The sequence below is a fragment of the Psammomys obesus genome, unplaced genomic scaffold, assembly GCF_907164565.1.
Source record: "Psammomys obesus unplaced genomic scaffold, mPsaObe1.curated_primary_1811, whole genome shotgun sequence".
In the NCBI taxonomy this organism is placed as follows: Eukaryota; Metazoa; Chordata; class Mammalia; order Rodentia; family Muridae; genus Psammomys; species Psammomys obesus.
Window position 1 is genome coordinate 14,993,923 of NW_026585742.1, and position 19,109 is coordinate 15,013,031.

The following is a 19,109-nucleotide window of genomic DNA, read 5'->3' on the forward strand; positions in this document are numbered from 1 at the left end:
TTGCTGCTGTGGCCAAGGTAGGGCTCTTCTTGTCCACTGCTCTTAAACAGGCAGCTTATGCATGGTTTGCTCTATTACTTGTGTGCTTGAGTCCACATGCAGTGGTATAAAAAGCAAACATGAAGGCCTTTCAGGGCTTATATGGCTCTCAGTATCACAGCATTTTGCTCACATTCCCAACAAAACTCAATTCCAAAGCCAACACATTTTCATGAAAATATATTTAATCTTATTCAAATGAGAAATCCCATCTCTCTCCACAGTTACTTTCAAACAAAGGACCCCTCTCAACAAATGCTGAAAATGATAAAAGACAATCTATCATGTTGACTGAAAGGTACATAATCAAACACCTGATGGCTGACCTATCCAGAAGGTCTTTGCTCACTTGGAAGGAGGGGATCACATCATTGCTATGAATTTGAAGTTTGGAAAGGTTCTTAACCTAAGTCAGTTAACACTGGTGTAATACAGACTAATGGCTCTCCAGGAAAGGGTTTCACTGAGTAGAGCAAAACAGAAGAGCAAAGAAAAGAGTAGGAGACATTTCTGAGAATACTGGCTAGTATTCAGATGAAGATTAGTCAGAGGGAAAAATCAATGTCTGGTGATCAGTAACTTTAAAGAAAAGATAGTTCTCTTTTTGGTATTACAGACCTTCCCATGATGCTAGATTCCAGATTATAGAAAGGAATAAAAAGATTAACAAATCAAGAATGTAGAAACTCCTGGCTTTTGCCTCCAGGAATGGCAGTGTGTATTTGCTCATCTTGGCAGCACCCTCATTAGAGGTTGAGGTGGCTGCTTCACCAGGCCTCCACCAGCTGGGGCCTGCTGCCTCACTGTACCAAGTGCGGGTCTCCTGAGAGGCCAGTGCCTACTGGGCCATCTTGCGAATCATGTAGTTCAGGATGCCTCCATTTCGGAAGTAGGTGAGCTCCACGTCAGTGTCGAGCCTCATCACAGCCTGGAAGGTCTTCCCCATGTCCAGCTGCAAGAGTGAAGAAGCAGAGCTGAGTAGAAACACCTGCCTCAGGGACACCCACCTGGCTTCCCTCTAGCCTCAGTTAGGGTGTGGTCTCTATGCCAACAGTGCCAGCAGCATATGGACCCGGTAACCTCTATACTCAGCCAGACCTACTGGATTAGTATTCGTTCTTCAGCAAGACCCCTGGGATTTATGTGCCAACTGGAGGTTGAGAACATTGCAGAATCAATGATGTAGGGAACAAAGTGGCCTCTCAGGGCAGCAGATATAGGTGACACCCTGGACATGCTCTAGGCAGCAGGAGTCTTAGTGGGGTTGTTCCTTCGGCAGCTAATCGGGTTGCTCACCTTGGGCCACCCTGGACCTTAGCACCTGTCTGGATGCTAAGTGTCCTTGGGACTTTGGTACGGGGACACTTTACTCTTGCCTCTCCTAAGATGTGCTCCATATTAGTTACTGTTCCTGGGATAAAACACTACAAGCAAAGCAACTTATAGAATAAAGAGTTGATCTTGGGAGAATCAGTCTCAGAAAAGACCCCTGTGCCCATGTTTTTTTTTTTTTTTTTTGTTGTTGTTGTTGTTGTTCTCCTTGTGGAACTCCTGTTCCCTCCAGGTCTTCCCCTTCTTTCATAAGATTCCCTGCACTCTGTCCAAAGTTTAGCTATGAGTTTCAGCACCTGCTGGGTGGAGACTTTCAGAGGCCCTCTGTGGTAGGCACCTGTCTTGTTCCCTGTTTTCTTCCTCTTCCAGTGTCCATCCGTTTGCCTTTCTGAATGAGGATTGAGCATCTTACCCAGGGTCCTCCTTCTTGCTTAGCTTCTTTAGGTGTACAGATTTCAGTATGATTATCCTATATTATATGTCTAATATTATATGTCTAATATATGCCATGTGTGTCTTTCTGCTTCTGGGATACCTTACTCAGAGGACCATTCATGGAGATAACCTAGAATCCCTGCACAGATGTAGCCCATGGCAGCTCATTCTCCAAGTAGGTTCCCTAGTAAGGGAAACAGGGACTGCCTCTGACATGAACTCAGTGGTTGGCTCTTTGATTACCTCCCCCTGAGGGTGGGGGGGCCAGCCTTATGAGGCCACAGAGAAAGACAATGTAGCCAGTCCTGATAGGCTAGGGTCTCATCAGGACCTTCCCTATCAGTGGACTGGGGGAGGGACATAAGAGAAGAGGGAGGGAGGGCAGGATTGGGAGAGGACGAGGGAGGGGTCTACAGCTGGGATACACAGTGAATAAATCGTAATAAACAAAAAAATTAATTAAAATATAAAAAAAGAGTTGATCTTGGCTGGTGTTCCAGAGAGCTAAAAGTCCATCATGGCAGGAAGGCTTGGCAGCAAGTGTGGAGCATGGCTGCAGGAGCAGGAAGACAAGAGCTCATCTCCTCAACCACAGGTACAAAGCAGGGAGAGGGAGATGTAATTGTGAGTCTCTGTACTCTGAGACTCTGCCCCTGGTTACCCTTCCTCTAGCATGGCTGCACACCTAACACTCTCAGGCAGAAGCACCACCGGGTACCAAGAGTTTAAATGCTGTTGACTATGGGGACATTTCTCATTTAAAGTGCAACCATTGGGCTAATTAAAGCCTGAACTAGGAATGAGGTTCATGGGGGGGGGGAGTGCATATAGGATCTGTTGATTATATTTTCATCAAAAAAAAAAAAAAAAAAAAAGTTTAGATAACAGAAGTATTATCTCTGAGTTGTCATCACTATTCTTTGGGCTGAAAAGAGACTGAGAGAATGGGGCTAGGAGTTCAGAATGAATTGATAAACAATATGAATTTAAAACTATGATAATCAGCAGGTATTATTCTATGCTGTGAAGGTGGGTAGTACCAGCAGGCTTCACATCTAATGCCATCTTCACAAATAATGGGCCCTTACCTCAGGTTCTGCCGGCAGAAGGTCCGCTTACCTCTATCTGGACCGTCATGCGTGGCTTCAGGTTTTCAGGAATGTGAATGGTGTATCGTTCCCGACCCGTGAGTCCCAGAGTGTCCGCAGTCTCACCAGGGAGATACTCAAGGGGGATCACCCCCATCCCAACCAGGTTACTGCGGTGAATGCGCTCGTAGCTCTCTGCCAGGACAGCTTTGATTCCCTGATGAGCCAACAGAGGTTTAGACACAGCAACGACTTTTCTTGGGAAGGTACACAGAAACTTCACAAAAGAATTCTTCAGAAATTTTCACAGCTGGATGCTAGTAAGTACCTGTTAGCCTTTCATCTAAAATGCTATCTTCTAGTTATAAATAACTTAGGAGTGAACCTTATCAGAGTGCCTACAATATACCAGCACTCTGTAAGCACTCACATGCATTCTTTCCTGCCCTCCACCAATGTTGAGATGCAGCAGATGCTATGATGGCCCCTTTTTACTGAGGAGTCGCAGTGGTGGAATGTAGTACTGGGACCCATGACCCAGCATTTAGCCACTTTAAGATGTAAGAGCCCTCAGCTAATTTGTATCTGGAATGCATATCACAAGTATAAACAGTCATTTTCTTTTCTTTGGGTACACACCAGCAGATCCCAAGGGTTTAATCAGAACAGCGATATTCAAAATGTACTACCAAGTAAATAATTGGTGTTCACTGCTTCCACACCTTTTGTTTCAGGATCAAACTGCACCGAACAGTGCTGCTATGAAGCTTCCTATGAAGGCCCTTTTATTGTTAGTGTGTAATTGGTCATAAACAATAGTAACTAATACGTTGAAAACTGGATTGACTAGGTCATCCTATTAGTTATAAATTCTTAGATACTATCTCAGATTTTAAATTTAAAATCTTAAATTTGAAAATTTAGAATTGCACCAGAACCTTGCAGGGCGGTGAGCTGCCGGAATGCGTGCACATGCGCATGAGTGTGTGCATGTTTGTGTGTGTGTGTACATGATTTCACCCAAGTTTCAGGAACCTGGTTGTAAAGTGGTAGGTATTAAAGCTCACCAGGAGAGGTCTTTAAACTACCAGTGTCCAGGCCTTTACTAACTGAAACGGACTCTATGGAGAATGCCTAAAATGTGCCCGAAAGCATTGCCAAAGTCCAGAAACACGGGTAGAGTGGATTTCAGTGATATGCAGTATGTACATCCTTCGGCTGATCAGATGGCTCAGTGTGTGAAGGAACTTGCCATCAGGACCGTGGGTCCCACAAGGCTAGAACCAATTGCTGCAAGTTATCCTTCCTCCGACGTGTGGCTGTATGGGTGCACATGTGTGTGTATGTGCAGATGTGTGAGAATGAGTGAACATACTAAATATATGTAATTTAAAATGGAAGTAACCCATTCTTATTTTACCTAGTCTCTAAAGAAGCCCAGCTCCTCACTGCTCCTGAATAGCTTGCTGTTTATTCCTTATGTTCACCGAGGATGATCATCTTAATATACTTTGGGGCTCCAAGCCCTGAGACTATTATGTGTTGGAACATGGTCCAGGAATGGGGTCATGTTAGAAGAGCTCTGAGCGCTTGTGAGAATATGCCAACAACAAGACAAGAGTCTTGTGACTTCAGTTTCTTCAAAACATGGAATTGTTCTTGGAAAGTGTTTTCATTCTCCTCCCAGGTGTAGCAGACAAAAGTGAGTTTATTTCAGATTACTCATCATTGCTTCCTATTATTATTCAATTTAAATTATCCTTTATATACCTCTATGGAAAAACATGTTTTTCCATGTGAGGCTTGTTTTTATGACCGAATATATCCTTGAACTCATGAGAACTTTACTTATGTGCCCTTAACTCTCACAGCATAAGCTGTCTGAGGCTCTGGATAAGTTGGCTATTGCATGAGAATTTAGTCCACATCATTTACTGGCTCTATTCTCCCGGATCCCACCACCTCTAGAGCAGTGACAATTATGAAACCATGCTATTTTTTTTCTATATAGAAAAGGATAGTTGCATATACATTTCTGAATGTGTCAGCCCTCACAGGCTTTCGCCCAAAGTTATTAGTAGTACTTACAGAGCTGATGGCTGCCAGTCCCAAGCCCACCTAGTATATGTGAGCCAGTTCTCCTGTGGACTGTTGCCTTGAGTGGAAGGAGTCTAGATCCACAGAGAAGCAGGCTGTGTGATACTGCAAGCTCTTCACCATCTGCTTTTTCATAATGTCTTGGAAACAAAGCCATAGCATCTCTTCCCAAGCACCCTCCTGGCTCCCACCCAGTTCTGAGATGCACCACCCCACTGGAAAGCCTAGGCTCCATACGCACCAGCAGGAAAGGGCCTTTGGCTGCCCAGTCTCGGGAGCTGCCTGAACCATACTCTTTGCCAGCCAGAACAATCAGGGGAAATCCAGCCTGCTGGTACCTCTCAGCAGCATCAAACACATCAAGCTGAGGAAGAGGAAAGGAAGTCTTTTATAGATGCACAAAAGATAAGAGTGAACACACAAATGCAGAAAAGACTGGGGACAATACAGGGTCCAAAGGGCTGACAGCTAAGAAACTAAAAACCTGGCAATGTTCTTGGTCTACAAGTCCCCAGCTAACTCTTGTCTACCAAGAAATGTCTACCGAATTGAATTTTACTTCTGACCAAAACGTAATTGCTGTCTTTCTATAAATTCAAATCCTAGTCAGTTCTGAAAGGTAGCAAAATGCAAAATGATTATGTTTGGGAATGATATCAAATGCAAAGTCTTCTTGTCATTCTACGTGCAGGTCATGGCAGAGGCAGAAGTGTGCATGGAAGCATGAAGCAATAGGTCAAGAAGGGTCAGCTAATTTAAGAAGTGAGAAATATCTTCCACAAACAAATTTGCTTCTTGCAGGATACTGATGAACTGAGAGTTCCCCAGGATCTGATGGGTTCACTGTGGAATGAAACAATTATTTGTCCATAGCTAAGTGGATCAGAAAATAAAGCCCCTTAAAATAGAATCTCTTGAAAGGAAATGGACAATATTCTTGATAAATTCCATTTACCAAAACTAAACCAAGATCAGGTACATAGTTTGAATAGTCCTATATCCCTCAAGGAAATAGAAGCAGTCATCAAAAGTCTCCCTTCCAAAAAAAGCCCAGAGTCAGATGGTTTCAGCGCAGAATTCTACCAGACCTTCAGAGAAGAGCTAACTCCAGTTCTCTTCAAACTATTCCACAAAATAGAAACAGAAGGAACATTACCAAACCCATTCTATGAAGCCACAGTCAACTTGATACCTAAACCACACAAAGACCCAACAAAAACAAAAAAGAGCTTCAGACCTATCTCTCTTATGAACACTGATGCAAAAATACTCAACAAAATACTTGCAAACTTAATCTAAGAACACATAAAAGATATCACTCACCATGACCAAATGGGCTTCAATATATGGAAATTCAGCAATGTAATCCACCATATAAACTGAAGGAGAAAAACCACACGATCATCTCCTTAGATGCCAAAAAAGCATTTAACAAAATCCAACACCCATTTATGTTTAAAGTCTTGGAGATCAGGGATACAAGGCACATACCTAAACATAATAAAGACAATATACACAAGCCTATAGCCAACATCAAACTCAATGGAGAGAAACTTAAATCAATCCCACTGAAATCGGGGACAAGGCAAGGCTGCCCATTCTCTTTAACATAGTATTTGAAGTCCTAGCTAGAGCAATAAGACAACTAAAAGAGATCAAGGGGATACAAATCGGAAAGGAAGAATTCAAAGTATCACTATTCATAGATGATATGATAGTATACATGAGTGACCCCAAAAATTCAACCAGAGAACTCCTTTAGCTGATACACACCTTCAGCAAAGTGGCTGGATACAAAATTAACTCAAAGCCCTCCTGTATATAAAGACAAAAGGGCCAAGAAAGAAATTAGGAAAACAATACCCTTCACAATAGCCACAAAGGACATAAAGTACTTTGGTGTGACTCTAACCAAGTAAGTGAAAGACCTGTTTGAAAAAAAACTTCAAGTCTCTGAAGAAAGAAATTGAAGAAAATATCAGCAGATGGAAAGCTCTCCCATGCTAATGGATTGGTAGGCTTAACATAGTGAAAATGGACATCCTGCCAAAAGCAATCTACAGATTCAATGCAATTCCCATCAAAATATCAACACAATTCTTTACAGACCTTGAAAGAAAAATTCTCAACTTCATATGGAAAAACAAAAAACCCAGAATTTCCAAAACAATCCTGTACAACAACAGTTTGTCTGGAGGTATCTCCATCCCTTATCTCAAGCTGTACTACAGAGCAATAGTAATGAAAGCTGCATGGTATTGGCATAGAAACAGAATGGTGGATCAATGGAATCGAAGAGAAGACCCAGAAATAAACCCACATACCTACTGATACTTGATCTTTGACAAAGAATCCAAAACCATTTAATGGAAAAAAGATAGCATCTTTAACAAATGGTGCTGATCCAACTGGATGTCTACATGCAGAAAAATGAAAATAGATCCATATTTATCACTCTGCACAAAATTAAAGTCCAAGTGGATCACAGATCTTAACACAAAACCAGACACACTAAATCGATTAGAAGAAAAAGTGGGGAAGAGCCTAGAACTCACTGGCATGGGAGACAACTTCCTGAACAGAACATCAACAGCACAGGCTCTAAGATCAACAATCAATAAATGGGACCTCATGAAACTGAAAAGTTTCTATAAAGCAGACACTGTCGTCAGCACAAAACGACTGCCTACAGATTGGGAAAGGATCTTCACCAACCCTGTATCTGACAGAAGGCTAATATCCAGAATATATAAAGAACTCAAGAAGTTAAACAGCAACAAATCAAGTAATCCAATTAAAAAATGGGGTACGGAGTTAAGCAGAGAATTCTCTGTAGAGGAATATAGAATGGCAGAGAAACACTTAAAAAATGTTCAATGTTCTTATAAATCAGGGAGATACAAAACAAAACAACCCTGAGCTTTCACCTTACACCCATCAGAATGGCTAAGATAAAAAAACTCCAGTGACAACACGTGCTGGAGAGGATGTGGAGAAAGGGGAATCCTCCTCCACTGCTGGTGGGAATGTAAACTTGTATAACCACTTTGGAAATCAATCTGGTGCTTTCTCAGACAATAATAGCACTTCCTCAAGATCCAGCCATACCACTCCTAGGAATATATCCAAAATATGCTCAAGTACACAACAAGGACATTTGTTCAACCATGTTCATAGTAGCTTTATTTGTAATAGCCAGAACCTGGAAAAAACCCAGAAATCCATCAACGGAGGAATGGATACAGAATTTGTGGTACATTTATACAATGGAATACTACTCAGCAACTAAAAACAAGGAAATCATGAAATTTGCAGGCAAATGGTGGGATCTAGAAAAGATCATCCTGAGTGAGGTATCCCAGAAGCAGAAAGACACACATGGTATATACTCACTGATAAGTGGATATTAGACATATAATATAGGATGATCAATACTAAAATCTGTACAACTAAGGAAGCTAATCAAGGAGGACCCTGGGTAAGATGCTCAATCTTCATTCAGAAAGGCAAATGAGGTGAATATCGGAAGAGGGAGAAGACAGGGAACAGGACAGGAGCCTACCACAGAGGGACTCTGAAATATTCTACCAGCAGGGTATCAAAACAAATGCTGAGACTCTTTGGGCAGAATGCAGGGAATCTTATGAATGAAAGGGGAGATAGAAAGACCTGGAAGGGACAGAAGCTCCACAAGGAGAGCAACAGAACTAAAAAAAAATCTGGGCACAGGGGTCTTTTGTGAGACTGATACTCCAAACAAGGACCATGCATGGAGAACTAGAACCCCTGCACAGATTAGCCCATGGCAGCTCAGTGTCCAAGAGGGTTCTCTAGTAAGACAATGAAGCCAGTCCTGATAAGACCTGACAGACTAGGGTCAAATGGAAAGAGAGGAGGACCTCCCCTAAAATTGGACTGGGGGAGGGGCATAGGAGAAGAGGGAAGGAGGGAGGGTAGGATTGGAAGGGGATGGGGGAGGGGGCTACAGCTGGGATACAAAGTGAATAAAGTATAGTTAATAAAAATAAAACAAAAATTAAAAAAAAAACAATAAATGGCTGAGGATTTCCTGTGAGGAATTTTTTCTTAATTATATAATTTGAAGTGGGAATACCGACTTCTAATCTGGATCTTTGAGGAAGGAAGATACATCTCTAATCTGGGCCACACCTTCTGCTGCCAACCTATATAAAGGACACTGAAAAGGAAGCTTGCTTTTCCTTTGCCTGCTTGATCTTACTAGCAAGTCCATTTCTTCACTGGCATTAGAGCCTACTTCTTTGGGATCAGATGTATACTGAAGAGCAGCTGTGACATCCTGCATGGTGAATAACCACTCGATTCCTAGACCTTTCATTGGTAGATAGCAACTTTTGGACTATCTGGACTATAACTTGTAAGCCATTCTAATAAATCCTCCATTTACATATATATTCACATATTTTCAGTTCTGTTCCTCTGGAGAACCCTTACTAATATACCAATCAATATGTGATTTGATTTAAGGTCTACTCCATGAGATAGAACCCATTCTTGATACTACCTGGGTGACCAAGAACCTGAGACTAGATAGCTCAGGTAATGTAACAATAAAATGACTCATGATTACATTCTGCTATCCTGATAGAACGGTGCCTTGCTCAGCCATCATCAGAGAAGCTTCCTCCTGTAGTAGATAGGAACAGAGACCCACAGCTGGAAAAGGTACAGAGAGAGAGACTCAGCTTCAAATGGGATGTCTCCATCAAATCCCTTCCCTCGGGGATCAGGGAATTTTGCAGAAGAGAAGGTGAAGAGTGCAAGAGCCAGAGAAATTGAGGACACTATGGAAACAAGGCCTTGGAAACACAGCAGGACAGAGGCATGTAAGAACTCAAGAGAGATCATGGACCATGCACTGAGTATCAGTGCTGAGATTAGTGGACAGAAGTCTACATGCTTAACACACAATCTACCACCAATTGATGATCACCTGCAAATGAAAAATTAGTTTTCTCCAATGGAGTCTCACTGAGTATAAACAACAATCTTAAAAGCAAGTCCCAGGGCTGGAGAGATGGCTCAGAGCTTAAGAACAATGGCTGTTCTTCCAAAGGTCCTGAGTTCAATTTCCAGCAACCACATGGTGGCTCATAACCATCTATAGTAAGATCTGGTGTCTTCTTCTGGTGTGCAGGTACACAATGCAGGCAGAATGCTGTATAAATAATAAATAGATAAACCTAAAAAGAGAGAGAGAGAGAGAGAGAGAGAGAACAGACCCAAGCCTAGCAGATGGCCAACATGCAATTAACTAAATGGCATCTCTGCAGGTTCTTTGTCTATGTTTTGCCAGGGTATTTTTTTTTTTTTAAACTTTGCAGGTACTTTGTCTATACATTACAGCTTCTGATTTTGTGGGGTTTTCTTTGTTCTGTTGTTTTTGACATAGGGTTTCTCTGTGTAGCCTTGGCTGTGCTGGACTTTCTTTGTAGACCAGGCTGACCTTAAACTCATAGCAATCTGCCTGTCTCTGCCTCCTGAGAGATTAAATGTTTGTGCCACCACGCTCAGCTGGTTTTGTGTTTTTATAGGATTTATTCGTACACGAACATAAGTATCTCTGCATCTATGTGTTTCTTGTGCTTTTTCTTCTGTTTTTGTTTGCTTGTTTGTTTTGAGACAGGGTTTCTCTGTGACAATGAAACTTGATCTGTAGACCAGGCTCACCTGGAACTCAAGATACACTTGCCTCTGCCTCTGAGTGCTGGAATTAAACACATGTGCCCAATTATTTTGTTCTATTCTGATTTGTTTTTATTTTATTATTCTTTAGACACCTGTTTGTTTTCTAAGGTGACACAGAAAGGGTGTGGCTGGGAATAGGAAGCAGGGAGGTGTTGTGGATATAAACATGTTTTTGTTTTGGTTACAGGTGTGGGATGTGGGACTGATTCTGATGGTCCACAGCAGCAACTATTTTCCTCATGCAGACTCTTGAAAGAGGCTCTTCGCCAGCTGCAAATAGCTTAAATCTGAGGACTCTGAAGATAGAATAAATGCCAGAGCCCAGAAAAGAGGAGAGGGGAGGAACACCAAGAAAGAACAAGGCTGCTGGTGCTGTCTGCTGCTGCTCCTGATAACTATTGATGCAGTTTGATGAGAAGTTGGAGATCTCTGACAGGAGGATTGGACTTGCCCCAAGGACCCTAACCAGTGGGAAGTAGCTAAGGAAAACTATGTCCCTTCTCCTCACTAATCTTCTTTCTCTTCTACCAGGTACTGGGGTGTTGGGAGGGATTGGGATGGAGAAGGGAGTGTTTCTGTTTGGCCTAAGAGATGTAAATAAAATAGTTAAAAAGTAACACTAACAGCAAGGAACTTGAGTTGGTGGTGGGGAACCGTAATCAGAATATACAGCATGAAAAGAATCTATTTTCAGTAAAAAGAAAGAAAAAAAAGAAGGCCATTTTCAAGGAGGGTAAGCAATAATCCAGGAGTTCTAAAACACTCCTTGGGGACCTGCAGATATGCTACCATCCTGGATCTCATAGGTCATCCCATCTTGTTTTAAGTCTCAGAACCATGTAAAGCTGGTATTATTTCTAGGTCACAGATTTATAAAAAGGCTAGAGAAGTAAATAACAGGTGCTGGTCCGTCACTCAGGTAGCTCTGAGTGAAGGCTTTCCTACCTCACACATCCAAATCTATAAACAAACAACTCCTGCATATACACCAGCTTCAAAAAGCTCCTTCAAGATGGAGCAAACCTCACATGGCCCCCATGGCCCTTCCTTTTGCTGCAGATGCAGTGGATTAGAGCAAATACCAGTGGGGACACACAACAGCCCTCATTGATAAATATTCTGAATAATCTGGAGTACTTAAAATAAAAAAGTACTTAAGTACTTAAAGTACTTAAAATACAGATGGCATTTCACTCAGAAAGCTCAACTGCCATGAAATGAGACTTAGTTGAGCTGTGGTGCCCAACCATTAAGCAACAAGAGACTGTTGCTCTTGTACTATGATGAATGGCACATGTATGGACACCTAGTAAGAGGAACTCTAGGAAGTCAGGCGGGCCACAGTAGTGAAGATAAGGAAAGCCACTGTGAAGAGCCAGGCACTGGAGCCTGACAGATAGTGGTTGCTGAAGGAACGGAGATGGTACTCACAGTTTCTCCTGAAGGAAGATGCACAGTCTGAGGTGCCTGCTTGTTCAGAAACTTGTTCAGCAAGCGAATATTGGCGAAAGTCCCCCGTGCCATGATGGCATCATTACCCCGGCGGGAGCCATAGGAGTTGAACTCTCGTGGAGTTAGGCTAATATAACAGAAGCAGGAGGAGCTCTTTAGTGATGTGAGTCAAGAGTACCCCTAGTTTACACACAGAGAAGAAAAATGCCATAAAGCCAGCCATGTCACTGAATCTGCCAGACACTGGTCTGCAGGCTGTTCTCAAAGCCTCACCGGGAATAGTCACTCAGGAGCTGAGAAGGGCAGGAATCAATACTCTCCTCGGTCAGTTTAAGAGTCTTTCACATTTGAATAGGAAAATTAGAAGGAACTCTACAAGGACTGTTTGTCCTCTTAACTCAGCAAGAAGCTACATTTAAGGTGAAAACTGAATTAAAAATAATGGGGAGGCTAGTCAGGTGGATCAGAAAATGAAGGACAACTAAATATGCCCCATAAACTAACCAGATGTAAGCCTGAATTTGTCCCTGAATAACCAGGGCCTCAAGGTAAAGGGAAGCAACACACTGGCAATATAACATACAACTTTCCAGAAGAAAACAATCACAGCCAGGTCATTGGCCTGTTTCTTACATCCTGGGGATTGGTGTTAACATGATTTAATTGTTAGATCTATATTAAGGTAGTTAAGAGAACTTCTGTTGGGTTTCAGGAGCAGGCAAACATGCCTTAGAACCCCTGAAATCTTATCCAAAATGTTGCAGGTTTGTGCACTGCAGGGAGAGAGGGACATTATATTGGTTTGCTATCACTACCCTAAAGAGTTCCCATTGTCAAGACAATCACCCCCAGAGAAAAAGTGTTTGTTCTGCTTCTTAAGCTTTCTCTGAGTCCTCTCTGAGGGAACTGATTCAGAAGGGAGAGATAGAAATCAGGAATTTTTGCTCCTCATGAGTGTCATGGAAATCAAACCCGGGAACCCCAAGCTCTGTATCTTTATTGAGCTGACAGAGTATGATGTGGACACTATGGTTATGGCATATCTGAGGGGATGAAGGTGAGTGAGCTGCACATTTTTGAGGCAGTTCTGCAAGCACTGTCAATAGGACACCACCATGAATTTCAGCTTATGTCACTGCTGGGCCTCAAGCAGGCAGAGGGAAGATGCTTGTGCTTCAGGCACACATTTGCTTGGGAATCTGTCCCTCCTGGCCACTTGTGACTCACAAGCTCTCCTATGGTGCTAACTAGGCAACAAAAGCAGGAAATATCAACTAGTTTTCAAGCACTAGTCCTCAGCAAAGAAAAAAAGACAGCCTGATCCAAAAGACACCACATGAAAGAGAAATGCCAGCTTCATCTATTTCCTCCCACTACCTTTGGTCTTTTCTCCCTCACACATGCTTACCCTCTGTTGGTCAAGTAGCGAGCAGCAGGACTGTTTCTTGCGATATTTCCTGCTGGAGAGATGTGGTCTGTTGTTACTGAATCTCCTAAGTTGAGTAGCACATAAGCATCCACTATAGACTTGGGTTGCTGGAGATCTAAAGTCTGGAAAAATGCACAAGTCAGCATTTGCCTAGATTTCCCAGACGACCCCAGGTGAGCTCAACACCATGTGAACCAGACTGAGATTTGTATATCAGTGCATGGAAAGCCCTAGTTTACTGGCTCATAGCAAGGATGTCTATAATAAAAAATAAGGTAAACTGAAAACACTGACTTCTGAACCTTGGGTAGAAGAAGGACTCGCACCAGCCTTCAAAGACAATGAGAATGCAGCTGCAAGGACATTCTTCCTGCTTCTCCATATAATTCATCAGATCCCCAAGACAACTAGCATGCCAACTTCTCCTCCCTCTCCCTCCACTCCATCACGGAGTGTAAGAGTTAATACATATAGCAAGCCCTGAGGATATTCTCCTGGACCAGTCCTGAAGATCTTAGCTAGCCCTCCTCTATGCCATGTCTTCTTCCCAGGGTGTCTCTGCACAGCCACAGAGAACCTCTGGTCAGAGAGACGGCCTACAGCTAAACCTCCCAGCCTTCCACAACTTTCCTAGCATTATCAGCTTGAGTATGCAAAGGGTTTACTGTAACAGGCAGTCTGTATAAGGCTGTGGGGTAAGACTATACAAGAAAAAGATCTTTTAAAGAACTTATGTTAAAAACAAAAAAAGTCAAGGGTTGGAGAGATGGCTCAGTGGTCAGGAGCACCAGCTGTTCTTCAACTTCCAGCACCATACGGTGGCTTAAAACTGTAACTCTAGGTCCAGGGGATCCTCTTCTACGTCTCTTCCCTGGCCCCAGGCACTGTACATATGTGCACAAATATACATGCAAGCAAAAACGCATACATGTGAAAGAAAGAAAGAAAGAAAGAAAGAGAAAGAAAAAGAAGAAAGAAAGAAGAAAGAAGGAAAGAAAGAAAGGAAAGAATATTATGCCAATGAGATGACTCAAGGTAAATTCTTGCCACCAACACCAGGCCTGACTACCTGTGTCTGAACCCAATGTGGAATCCACACATGTCATGGCACACCTAATGCCCTTGCTCACACACAAATATTATACACAGAAGATAATATATAAAACTTAGAATATATAATATCTTCAAATGTAGTAAAAATCATACCAAGTTTTCGAAGAATGGTGGTGACTTAATGTACGTAGATTTGGGATTCCATGCATACATCTTCTCTGATGGGGCGGCTAAGGCATTCCAGCTTTTGTTTACAGTCTGAAAGGGGAGGTGGTGATCAATTACATCCCATGCCAGGAAAAATTTGATACGTAAATATACAACATTCAAAAGAGGTCTACTAAAAGCCACTTTGATTCTAAGCAGAAACAAAAAGTGGTTTCTTTTTCTTGCTAAGTGACAGGAATCCTGTTCTGTCCTGCCCTGGTAAAAAGCCAGGAACCCTCCATTTACCCCAGCCCCAGGGACCCACACTGGCAGGTGAGCCCCCTGAAAAGCACTACCTTCTCACCATTTCTCTGATGGCAGCCACCTACCATGATGAAGCTGGAGAAGCCATGTGGGCAATGCTTAGGGAAGCCACCAGCTAAGAGCCAGTGTGGAACTGGGGACCTCAGTTCAATGCCCAGGGTGGCCCAGATGAGATGACTCTTGCCTAGAGCTTGGGCAGACAGAGGCTCCCATTCACTCTGCATCCACAGACACAAACTGTTTCTGTTTTAACATGACAAGTTTTACCTATTTTTATTTCCAATATGTGTGTATATATATTTTCTTTATGGTTTCATAAAAATGTACACAATGTTCCATTGCCCTCTTGTCCCCTTCCAATTCTTAATAACCTCATCCCCTTCTTCTCACCTAGCCTCCCTTTTACTTTCATGCCTTCTTTCCTGACCTGCTGAGTTTAGATAACGCTGCTTGTATACGCTTCGGTTGGGTGATTTGCTGGAGCCTGGATACTTATCAGCAGCTACTGAAGATTATGAACTCTTTTTTCCAGGCAAAAATTTATTGCCAACTGTTCCTCAGGGTGGGATGGGCCTCATCCGTCCCACCCCCATCCATGATGGAACCAATAGGTAATGAATATATACTCTTAAAATACTGGACTTCCAGATTACATGGACACTAGATAGAAAATGACAGCCACTTTGTATGTAAGTTAATCTTTATAGATCCCTAACTTGATCTTTGCAGAAACACATTTAATCAGGCAGATGAGCTCCCTAATACTATTTCCCAGTGAGTAGCTTGTGGAAAAGAACAGTGACAAAATTCTATACCCACTGCAGATTCTACAGTCCTGTTCCCTTTCACAGCATTACACTTCCCCTTGGCCACTGGGGAAGAGGGTAACTGAGGCTCAGAAAAGGGGACTGAGCCCCATTCATTTTCTCTGATTTTATTTATTTATTCATTTAATTACTTTGAGACAGGGTCTTACTATGCAGCTCTGGCTGTCGTAAAACTCACTGTGTAGACCAGACCAGTTTCAAACTCCCAGGGATCCACCTGCCTTGGCCTCCTGAGTACTGTGCTTGAACATTAAAGGCACGAGTCGCCAGGCTGACTTTTCTCCTATTTTAAAATGTACAACTTTTTTTTTCTCATTTTATCAAGTTGGCACATGCTGATTTTAATACCTTTAAAAAAAAAAAAAAAAAAAGACAAACATTCAAATGATTCTTTGAGATGTTCATTCAATTGATTAACTCCAGTAACTCCAGTTACTCCGTGACAAAATATAGTGACCATCATGGTTTTCAACAAGGGTGACTCTTCAGGATGTCTGAAAAGGGAGTGGCGCTAAAGTCACATCCTTGCCCTAATCTGTAGGGCATGCGGGAATCATCAGAGAAGAGTAACTGATAACACTCCCTTAGTCAAAGGAAGAAATGCTTCTCTCTCTAGTTCATGCTCCTGTTAGCTCCAAGCTCTGCAGAAATACACTAAACACTTTCTAGTGCATGTGCACTGTGTGTGTCTCACCTCTATTTTCTGATAGACCTCCTTAAACATCCCAGGGATGACATACTGCCGTTCCATCACCTGGATCTCATCTCGAGTTGGCCAGATGTCCTTCAAAAATACTTGCTGGCCCTGTGCATTCACTCCTGGAGATACATGTTACCGATGAGAAAACTTCCTCTAACACCCATTTTCATCATCACAGAGTCAGGTCTGTTCCTCCCAGGAGTCGAACAAACACAGTGAAGACTGAATCTCTTCTATAGGAAAATCTACTGATCATATTTCTATCAAATGATTAATACATATCCTGGTAGCACATGCTTTCTTATTTACAGACATTTAAATATAGTTTGGCCTCCATCTTACAGGTTTTGTATTTGTTAATTCAATCAACTATTGAAAACAACAACAAAAAAGTGCCCGCATTGAACATGTACACTTCTGCTTATGATTCCCTACACAACATTTATATAGCACTGACACTATCACGGGTGTAATGAGTGACTGGGAGACGGCCTGTGAATAATATGAAATACTTTTTCCTTTGCTGTTAGGCACTTGAGTTACTGGCAGACTTCAGCATCCTCAGAGGTTCCTGAAGCCAATGCCACATGGATGCTGAGGAAGGCTATACAATACTGACATTAACTGAGTTCTCAAAGTAAATAGCACACTCTTAAGTCATGTCTGAATAAAGCCTCTGTTAATACCAGGCACATTAATGGCTTCTTGTGTATAGAACATTGGACAACAGTTCAGTATTACGTTCCAGGGCCAACTAAAAAAGCGAAATTATGACAAAAAAAATCACAAAAAATGAAACAATGGTGCTAACTAGACCATGAAAAGGGCGTTTGTTTATAGACTTAAGAGCTGAAACAAAAGGCAGAGTGATGCTTTGTCTGCTATGGCACACTGAAGGGATGTACTGGGTAACTCAGCTTTCACTCAAGCTCATGTCTGTGAAGGGCCCTAACAACACTGGGGATACTGATTTAGGTTCATACATTTTTGCAAGCAGGCATAATTGTAAACGTAGAATCCAAAACCAATGAAGGTCAACTGTACAGCTAGAGTTCGATTTCCTAAACACAAATCTAAGGATCCCTTCCACACTTAATCTCCTAGCTGGAGTGAGGAAGGTGTTGAGAGAAAAAGTCAGGGCCAACCAGCACTATAAACTGTGAGAATCTGGAACACCGGAGCGTGTTCCCACAGGACATACAGAAAAGGCAGTCCATCTTGAGAATCCAGAAGGAGGCAAAAAGCAGTGACCTCTGAAGAATCCAGACTCCCAAATTGCTAGTATGTTTGTAGCTTATATTCTTTCTTGCCACCTACTTCCCCCAACAGAATCTTGTTTCCTTCGTCTTTTGGTTGTACCTGGGAGAAAGGGTCTCACTGTGTAACCCTGACTGACCTGGAACTCACTTCTAGAGATCTGCCTGCTTTTGCCTTCTGAGTCCTGGGATTAAAGACATGTGCCATCATGCCAAACTCTCAATTCTACCCTTCATTGTGTTAATAACAAAAGCAGCAACTTCCTTCCAGTTTATTTTTCAATTCACTAGTAAAGGATAGTCACAAAAGCAAACTCTTACCCAATGGCTCTTTCTCGAAGTCAATCCTGACGGTCCCTGCAATTGCATATGCTATCACTAGTGGTGGAGAAGCTAAGTAGTTGGCCCTCGTGTTAGGATGGACCCGACCTTCAAAATTCCTGTTCCCAGACAGTACTCCAACAGCTACGAGGTCTCCCTGTGTGAGGCAAGAGAACCATCAGTTTACAAGGAGAGGCCCTGCCTATCCCTGTGAACATCATGTGAACAAAGATTTCAGCCAGCCCTCCCTTAGGTCTCCTGCTACAGGGGGGAGGGCATGGAAGGTATCCCATGGGGAGATGCTCCAGGGCAAACGTAGGGAGTAGTGGTCAGTAACTTCTGCTCTTGAGATCTGATAGATCAGTATATAACACAGTTTTTGGTGCTGGAGTCTAAGACCAGATGAGACCACCAGGAAAGATTGGAAGCTACCAGCCGAAGAAAACAGCGGTGACATGTCCCATGGTACTTTTCAAGGCTGCAGGTCTGTGGGGCCAGAAGCCAAACTAACCAAGGTAGTTTACATTAGTTTCTAAGAAGATTTGCTTGATTTTGAACCAACTTTCAAATGATCAGGAACAATTTTAGAGCCTTTGCAGTCAAAAGCAGCATGCACTGCACCCTTGTCTGGGTGCCAGGTACTGCTCTAAGCACTTCATATTTATCATCATAATTTTCAGAATAAGGACCCGTGGAGTCAGCTCAAGACATCCAAAGACCATATTTGCAGCATAAAGTAAATTTATTGCCTCAGAGGGACAAAGGGCAGGGAATAAAAGACAAAGACAGGCGATAGAGAATGAGGGAGAAGGAGTATTTGTCAGGGACGGCCTCTGGATAGAGAGAGGCAGATGTGGCCCATGGGCAAACAGCAGTTTATAA

General features: G+C 42.5%; 1 protein-coding gene across 2 annotated transcripts in view; it reads right to left on the reverse strand.

Moving 5' to 3' along the window:
- Window positions 1-206: 206 nt before the first annotated feature.
- Aco1 (aconitase 1) overlaps window positions 207-19,109 on the reverse strand; it is a 72,639-nt gene continuing 53,736 nt past the window's right edge. For both annotated transcript variants that reach the window (XM_055599129.1, XM_055599128.1), the window contains exons 14-21: window positions 18,228-18,384; window positions 16,645-16,769; window positions 14,806-14,910; window positions 13,579-13,721; window positions 12,150-12,297; window positions 5,233-5,355; window positions 2,926-3,111; window positions 207-991 (exon numbers count right to left, since the gene is read on the reverse strand). In XM_055599129.1, the coding sequence (XP_055455104.1) occupies window positions 878-991; window positions 2,926-3,111; window positions 5,233-5,355; window positions 12,150-12,297; window positions 13,579-13,721; window positions 14,806-14,910; window positions 16,645-16,769; window positions 18,228-18,384 (1,101 nt within the window). In that variant the 3' untranslated portion in view covers window positions 207-877. The remainder of the gene's footprint in view (window positions 992-2,925; window positions 3,112-5,232; window positions 5,356-12,149; window positions 12,298-13,578; window positions 13,722-14,805; window positions 14,911-16,644; window positions 16,770-18,227; window positions 18,385-19,109) is intronic.